This window comes from Drosophila tropicalis, unplaced genomic scaffold (assembly GCF_018151085.1).
Source record: "Drosophila tropicalis isolate 14030-0801.00 unplaced genomic scaffold, ASM1815108v1 contig_1187, whole genome shotgun sequence".
NCBI classification, from domain to species: Eukaryota; Metazoa; Arthropoda; class Insecta; order Diptera; family Drosophilidae; genus Drosophila; species Drosophila tropicalis.
The window spans coordinates 2,823,688-2,832,606 of record NW_027172559.1 but is presented as its reverse complement, the minus strand read 5'-3'; the positions used below and the strand labels follow the sequence as shown (position 1 = coordinate 2,832,606).

Here is an 8,919-nt window from a genome sequence, read left to right as displayed (position 1 = left end):
GTTGCTGAACATGAGCTCATATTGGATGATGCGCAGGATGAGGATGAGGACAGCCCAAGTCCGATTCCCGAGCTGGCATTTAGACTAGAATTTTGGGAGCAGGATCCTCCCCCCGGCTACGCCACCCAATTGTTGCAGGTAATTGCTAACACTACTCGAGGAGGAAGCATTTGCTTGGCTGCGCTGTTGCTGAAAGAATAGCACACCAAATTTGGGCAATGGCAGCCACATAACTTCCCGTATCCTTTCTCTAGCTCGCTCTCTCGGCGGTGGCAGACGTCGCGGTTCTGTGGGCAACACTTCAGGCCGTTCATCGCACAGAGGAGTACCCGGCCGGGATCCATCTGCGCTCTCACCGCCACTGGCCTCATGCGAATGATGGGAATGCAGCTGATGTCCCCGTCCGCGCGACGCATGATGATGATAGTCATCGGTGCTGTGTGTTAGACCGGTGGCAGCTGCTGCAGCTCCTCCGATTAAATTACCCCCACTATTGGTATTACTACTATTCCCAATGGGCGGGGGAGGAGGTTGCTGCATGCTATTTGTCACTCGTCGTCGTTTTGCAGCCAGCGAGGCAGCATTCATCAAATGATGCTGATCCATGCTACTGGCTCCCACAAGGCCATGGCGAAATGATGCCGAACTGGACAATAGGGACAATGCCCCAGCATCTATGGACGGGCGACGGCAACTTAGCATCATGGATGGCGGTCCCGTTGGACCAGGATGTGGTTGTTGTCCAGGGAACTTGATGCTACCTGGGATTGCATTGATTGATTCCGAGACTCGACGAATTTCACTTTTACGATTCAGAGGATCATGTATGACATCACAGTTAGAGGAAATAGGTAGAGGATTGGGTTTAATATAATCGCCAGAGGAATCCTAAAAAAAAAGAAACCAATAATTATATATATAGTGACTCATGGATTAACACTCCGAAGACTTACCCCACTGGCATTGGAATGATGATGGTAATCCATTTTGATGCGCTTACGTGGACTGACCACGCCTTCATCACCACTGGACGGGCATTCATCGACTTTGTCAGGCAATTGGAATCTTTGATTGTGCACCTGGCGCAAATCCTTTGGGCTCTTACCGCACCGCCTTCGATTGGGCATATGCATAGGCGCACCCAGATTGTTTCCACTCATAATATTGCTGCTGCTGCCCATCAGCGTCATTTCGAGGTTATCACCGGTTGCATTTGTTCCAGAGTTGCTGCCGCTGCTATTCACGGCAGGACCCAAGCGAGATATCACTGGCGAATCGGATCGAAATCCGGAATTCTCCTCGTCTGGAATTGCAGTCTGCTGTTGTTGTTGCTGCTGCTGTTGCTGTCGATTGCTGCTGTTGTTCTGATTGTTAAAGTCTTCATAGTTGTTCCGAATTCGTCGGCCCACATCATTGAAATCAAAATCAATCGTATGACGTGCATTACGAGCTATACGCATGCGCGCTTGAGCCAGAGCAGCTGGTGACATGGGTAACGAACTTTGACCTACCACAGACGGTAACGTAGATGAGGCTAAAGAGCCTTGACCACCGCCGCCGCCACCACCGGGCACAAATGCTGATGAAATACTGGGCGCTGGCATGGCATTGCTGCTGGAGGAGATGGTAGTGGTTGTACTGCTGCTGCTGCTATTGTTGTTGCTGTTCGTTAGGGCACCACTAGACGAAGTCGCATTGCTGCTTCCTGGTGAGCAACTATCATTGGAATTATTCTGATAACGGCCAAATGATGAGGCACGTGGTCTTGACTGTGAGGATGATGAGGACGATTCGTAGCGATTAAAGCGAGATGATGAGGAGGAAGAGCCGCCTGTTAAATAGAGACATAAGAGATTTAGTTTTAAGATACTTCTTCCGCCGTGTTTCTCCAAATGCCCTCCAAAACATGCAATGAGCAGTCCAAGAAATTTATATTTAAAACATTTAAAGTATTTTTGTTGATGCTCTGTGGACATTTAAGTAATCCTAAAGGCAAACACTATTTATAGACTGCTTGGTCTATAGTTTTTCAAACTTTGGCATACTTTTGGAGGGCTAAAGCTTCCAATGAACTGTTACTTACCGGCATTTTGTTGTTGCTGTGCCGTCGTTGTCGCCTGCTGCTGTTGCTGCTGCAATTGCTTATCCTGCTTATCATAGAAGGCATCTTGACATTCTCGCGAGGCAAAATCCACTTGAAGCCTCTTTCCCCTCATTATTGTACCACGCATATCCTTGACAGCAGCCTGAGCATTCTGCACTTGATCATAAAGCACTAGAGCCAATTGCCTATTCCGATCTATGCTAACCTTGGTCACGGTGCCAAAACGTGTAAATTGGGATTGCAAAACTGATTCGGATACCTTATCGCCAACACCATCGATCCAGACACAATTTGTGGGCATGGATTTGCCAAAGCCGAGCTTTATGCGATTACTACCCAAATGTTCGCCATCCATTTTACGCATGGCCTTGACCACTGATACAATATCGGAATACTGACAAAAGGCATAGGCATTGAGTCCTTGTTTCTTGATATCAATTTCAATGATTTCGCCAAAACTTTCGAAATGTACACGCAATTCGCTAGCTGTTATATCCTTCTCCAGATTACCAATAAATAGCGTTCTGGTCGATTTTGGATGATATTCATCGAGTTCAGCTTCGTAGGGGCGAAATTCATTGTCCTCGACATCGTAACCCTGATAGGGTTCAACTTCAATTTTACAACCGAAAAAATGTTTATCATGTGACACCTCTAAGGCCTTTTCCACATCTTCGGGCTTTTTGAAACAGACCAAGGCATATCGTTCGGAATTCTGACCCACAACCTTTACCCAGGTGACTTTGCCATGCTTCTTGTACTCATGAAAGAGACCATCCTTGAGGGATGTATCCGAGGAACGGGCGGGTAGATTACGTACACGAATGGCCAGCGGTCGATTATCATCGGAATGCACGACAGGATTGGCGGCCAAGCAGGAGCTACTACTGCTACTACTCGATGAACTGCTGCTCGATGATGAACTGGAGCCGCCGCCGCCACCTCCAGCATTGCCACTGGGATTTGAAGAGTTGCCTAAAGAGGAAAACAATACAAAAAATATGTTAATTATTTTGTTAAATTATTTAAGGGGGCCATTCAATTACTTGTCACTGCAACGGACTGTAGACTACGGGAACTTCGACCACCTCCCCCGCCTCCACCAGTATCCGCACAATTGCCCGATATCGGACTGGACGCGTGCGAATGTGACGATGAGTGCGATGAGGCCGATGATGTGCTATGTGAACTGCTATAGCTACTCGGTGATCTCGAATGCGAGCGACTCGACGAGGTGGTGCTGCGTCCATGCAAATGATGTCGCTGATGATGCCGTGTTGACGACAATGAGGCGGAGGTTGTTGAAGTTGTTGTCGATGCAGAGGCGCCGGATGGAGACATACCATTATTATTATCAACGGCAGCTGCTAAGGCAGCAGCAACATTTAGAATGTCACTGCCACTGCCAGCTCCAGCTCCAGCTCCTCCACCACCAGTTGCCGTTCCATCAGCGGCTGTTGCTGTTGCTGATGTTGCAATTGTTGGCATTGTTGGAGTTGCCGTGTTTATTGTATTATTTAAACTATTACTACTAAAACTATTGTTTGTGATTGTACTTGTCGTCGTCGTCGTCGTCGCCGCAGTTCCTCCTACTGGCGACTCAGAGCCACATCTTCCACCCGCCCCCGCCGCTGCTGCTGTTGCTACTCCCGTCGTCATCGTCGTCGTTTTGAGTAGTTTATTCAGTTTACTGCCAGCAGCAGCGACAGCAGCAGCTCTTTGTTGCAGCACAATTTTACGTGAGGGATTTGGGTCATCCGCAGCCGTGCCCGCATAGGCCACACTCCGATGCATGGCCGTGGTGGCTGCCTGGCCAGGCAGTGGTGATGAATACGAGGCGGATGTTGTTGCTGTTGTTGTAGTGGTTGTGCCGCTGCTGCCGCCGCTGTGTAAATGATGCGGATGCATATGCGGAGGATGATGTAAATGATGCTGATGATTGCTGATCGGTGAGCTGCTGCTCATTATAAAGCCGCCGCCGGCATTGCCACCAGAACCACCAGGACTTTTTAATTGAGCCGTTGCAGCAGCGGCGGCTTCGTACCATGACTGCGATACCACCCGAGCAGCAGCAGCACCACCAGCAATAGCAGCAGTTGTTGTTGTAGGCGTAGGTGTAGAAGGATTAGGATTTGGATTTGTGTTTATATGATGTATATTGTTGCTGTTGCTAGACGCTTGTGGCGGCGCCGTAGCGGATCCGGCTGCTGTTGCTGTCGTCGTGGTGGTGGTGTTGTTGTTGTTGCTACCAATGCTACCAGATGATGATGATGATGTTGCTGAACCATTCCTATAGAGGCGTTCCCTACCACGCGATCTTTCACTGGTTGTAGATGTAGTAGTTGTTGATGTTCCTACTGCTGTTATGGATGACGGGGAAGATGCTGCGGCAGAGGAAGGGCTGGGATTGGATTGGTAACTGACTATGCGGCTGCGATCGTAGTAGTTCCTTTCGTAGCTGTTGTTTGTCGGTGGTTCTTCTGTAGACCTAAGAACAAAAGATCATAAGAGAGGTAACAAATTAGTAAAATTCATTAATGGTGTACAGTCTTTTAAAAAGTAAACGTATACTCTTTAAAGATTGAAACGTTAGAGATATATACCGATAAACTATGCAAGAAGTCGTCAAAAATAAAAGACACTATCAACTATGTACATTAAGATTGGAAAGGTGAAGATAGGGGAAAACCCGTTATTTCAAGGTACTCTCATTAATTCGATCTACTTGGTTCCTATCTGAACTACTTTGGAGAAATGCAACAAAGGCTTATTCGAGAAATCTAAAATGTATTCCTTGAGTTAGGTGGCTTCAGGGAATGGATTTATATGAATTAGATTCCCATAAATAAGGCAAATAGGTTACAAAAAATAAAAAGATCCTTGGAATCCGCACATTTATGCAGTCTTTTTTCTTTAAGTCCTTATAAACGTTTCATGAAACTTTTGGAAATGTCTTTTATTCCATTTAATCTAAGAGCTTTCTAGTGCCGGATCTAGAGGGGCGAAGTGTCAGCAAAGGTAATTTTACAATTCTATCAAAAAAGACGTAAAGAGAATAGGGCTCTGCATTTACGGTAAACCCAGTCAAGACTTGACCCTTTCTATGGATAAATAATCGATCCTCTCATTTTGTATTGCGTTTTCAACAAACCTCCGCATAATATGTTTGCGGTTTTCACTGAGAAAATCTTTGTCAACTTTTGTTCTTGTTGTTGGCTTCTTCTTCTTCGGCTGCTGCTGCTGTTGATGGACGACGGCGGCCCCAAAATGGGCAATTTTCTGTTATACCCTATCATGGAGGAAAATTTGTAACAAATGGAATTTTTTGTCTTGTTTGGACAGTCTATCACTTTTTATTTATTTTATAATTTCGTTAGTTAGTTTTTTCATCTTTTAGGAGCACACACACGCAAAACAAAAAAAATTTCACCCGGCCAAATAAATAAACGGGCGCCAAATGACGTCCGACGATGTCGACTGTGTGTTTACGCGGCAAGCGCACACAATCTCATCCAAACGTACACGTACACACACACACACACACACATAGACCACTCACTCACACTCGTACACATACACAGATAAACAAAAAGAAAAAAGCCGGGAGAGCCGCCACGTTCTTATGCTTTCCTCGCAATACTGCTGCTGCTTATTAGAAAACGTTGAGGAGAACCGGTTTAATTTTTTTTACATTAACTTTTTTATTTTTTTGTTAATATTTTTATTGTATTTTTTCTTTTAGTTTTGCTAATTTTTATTTCTTGCTTTTTGCTTTCTTTCAATTCGTTGGTCGCCCGCTTGTTCCATTTGCTTTGTGGGCGATATTCGCGTGCGTTTGGTGCTGCCAGATCGCTGCATAAAGTCATGTAACGTTAAGCGGGCAGCACAAATGACGTTAAGAAGCCCAAAGGTTGTTGTTTAAAAACAGGCCAGGTAAAAATAATGAAACACACAAGGAGGGGGAAACTAGCATTTTTACCTGAGAGACCGACCAAGCCAAACATTAAAGACGCAAAAATCAACCCCTCAATAAATTAACGCGCAAAAAGGTTTCACTACATTGACAACATAACAGAACAAGGTAGAGCAGGGCAAGGTCTCTGCTGCTGTCTCCTTTTTACTTAATATTTCCCTAACAATGGCAATGGGAAAGGGAAACAGGCGCGACCTTAGCTAAAAGTTTGGTTCATTGTTTTCCAGATCGGGAGATGTGTTTACTCTTTAAATATGCACATAACATACATACATACATATGTACATGATATGCGTGTGTATGTGTCTGTATTTCTATGGCGTATGTGTCTTGCTCTAGCGATCGATTTACTACAATTGAGGTTTTCGAACGCGTTCAATGGCAGCAAAAACAATGCGGTACATGACACCGTTTTTTCCACTCTAATCTGTGAAAAAAGAGGCAGCGCTACATCGTTAGAGTCTGGGATAGAGATAGACAGAAGATGCAGATAAGGCCAGGGAATAGATACTTATACAAATGTAAGTATGTATGTATGTATGTAAATTCGTGTCAGATTCTCACTTACATACATACATACGTACACACATACATCATAAAAGACATCTGCCTTCTGAAAATGAGCATTACATTTGAAATAAACTCATGGTTCAGATAAAGCCATTTAAATATTTCCATGTACATATACATATTTTAATTTGGCCATTTGCTATAATTTAATTAAAATCACAAGTTGAAATTAGAAGGAAGAATTTTCCACTCAAAAATATTCATATAATAGATCAATATAGATAAATGTAAATCATAAAAGTTAATTGTCTTATTTTACTTTGTTTTTCATATTCCCATATGTATGTATATTCATATTTCATATTCATTAGCAGGACACAGAAATACAATTTTTTGTTATATGCAAGAGCCTTTTATCTGCTTTTCTAGGATATGGAAAAATAATTTTCAAAAATTTCAGACAGAAATAATTTTTTAGAAGTTTGAGTTTTATTGTGATTGAAAAAAGTGTGAAAAATTTCGGTATTCAATAAGTACATATAAAAGAAAAAATGGCATAGACATTTAATCATTTTTTTAGAAGATATTCTGAAAATATCTTATTCAGAAACCTATTCAGAGAATATTAATTGCGGTGTAGATAAAAAACATGACTTCAGAATGGTTTTTAAAGTTTAATGTTTAAAAGTATAGCTAGATTGTGTTTCCAATCGATCTGGATAACTGAAGATAAGATTAGGAAGGATACCCATTAAGATAACTGAAGGTTTTTGAAATTGAAAAAACCTGGAGTTTCAAGGTTAATCTCTGACTTCTGATCGAAACTATATTGGAGTTAATATATGGATTCGTAACAAATCAAAATCATTTCTTTTAAATAAAATAAAATCATTTGAAACTATTAAATAGAGTGGACAACATTACTGTGCAATTTTTATTTAATAGCACGAGTGTTGTCCACCATTTATATAATTTAAGCAGATTTGTATTAAAACCCATGAATCCAAACTGATTAATTGAAGCCATTTTAAATTGTTAGTCTCTGTGTCTGGTGGTATCAGGCTCAAGCAGAGATTTTTAAAGCCGCATTAAGCGGGCAAGTAGAAGCACTTAAAATATGGCCATATAGAACAATCCGAACAATACATATATGCTGAGGGAGTACATGGGCTGGTATATATATATCCTTTGGTATAATGCAGTTTCCCGAGAAGGGGAGAGGGGGAGAGAGAAAGGTCTGAAAGCATCGACGTCGGGCTTAGGTCAGAGCATTCATCGGAGGACAGAAAAATGTTGCAGCAGCAGGCAGAATCCCATGACTATGATGTTAATGTTGATGATGATGATGACTCAGGCGGATGACTGTTGGGATGTATGTACATACATATGTATATAAACGGGCGGCGGCATATATATGTATATAGACATATATGTATACGTTGCATTTACTAAAAGAAAAAGAGCGGCATGTGTGAGGTGCCATGCCCGTGGTGCCTGCCTGGCTCCGGTTGCCTGTGCCCGGCATGCGCAGTGAGGCGATCGAAAAATCAATTCAGCTAAAAGTGCGCCCGGTTTAGGGAATTGCAGGGGCCACCAGAATACAATGGCCAGCAGCAGTAGCAGCGGCAGGAGGAGAGACAGCCAACATTTGTTGCGCCATTATGTTGTACGAGCCACGAAGGAGGGGCCACTGCTACTGCCGCTGCTGACTCCCCTACCCTCCAAAAGTAATGCCCCAGCCAGGAGTCAGGTGGCTGGGTTTGGGTTGGTTTTGCCTGCCTGTAAATTGCATTACTGCCTTATGTATTACATAAAGGAGACGGACGACAACCTTCCTTTTCGCCTTCTTCTTGCCGTGTCCTGGCAGAAATAAAGTTTTGCAGTGAAACGTCCTTGTTTGAGGTTATTTCTGTGTGTGTATTACTCTTGGATACATCAAGAGAGTTGTGTCGAGGAAGCTTTTATCCATCTTTCTTTATTTCCTTTTTGTTTTATCAGCAAAAATTCCAGAAATCCTTTTTTTAGCCTTTCATTCAATCATGGTTGGGCGGTGTCAGGATACTACATTTCGGGTTTTTTCTCTCTTTTCGCACTGCTGATTGCAATAGCCAAGTCAACGTAATTTGAGGAGAATTCCCTGCCTGAATCATCGGTCCTTCTGTCTGCTGTTGTTGTTAGTCGAAAAATTTATCAACAGCCCCCCAAAGGAAGCTTCATGAGTAAAGCCACAGTAAGCTAAAAGTATGGGAGCTAGCATCACTCCTGAATATCAAGTTGAAGGACATGGGAATGACAGCAAACTGGCAGACAGGCAGGCGATTCGAGCCGCAGG

The 8,919-nt window shown here is 43.3% G+C and overlaps 1 protein-coding gene across 1 annotated transcript in view; it reads right to left on the bottom strand.

Moving 5' to 3' along the window:
* spen (split ends) overlaps window positions 1–8,919 on the bottom strand; it is a 73,523-nt gene that overhangs the window by 16,477 nt on the left and 48,127 nt on the right. Inside the window, exons 2-6 of the mRNA XM_068291156.1 lie at window positions 3,151–4,592; window positions 2,084–3,079; window positions 954–1,831; window positions 122–888; window positions 11–81 (exon numbers count right to left, since the gene is read on the bottom strand). Of these exons, the coding sequence (XP_068147257.1) occupies window positions 11–81; window positions 122–888; window positions 954–1,831; window positions 2,084–3,079; window positions 3,151–4,592 (4,154 nt within the window). The remainder of the gene's footprint in view (window positions 1–10; window positions 82–121; window positions 889–953; window positions 1,832–2,083; window positions 3,080–3,150; window positions 4,593–8,919) is intronic.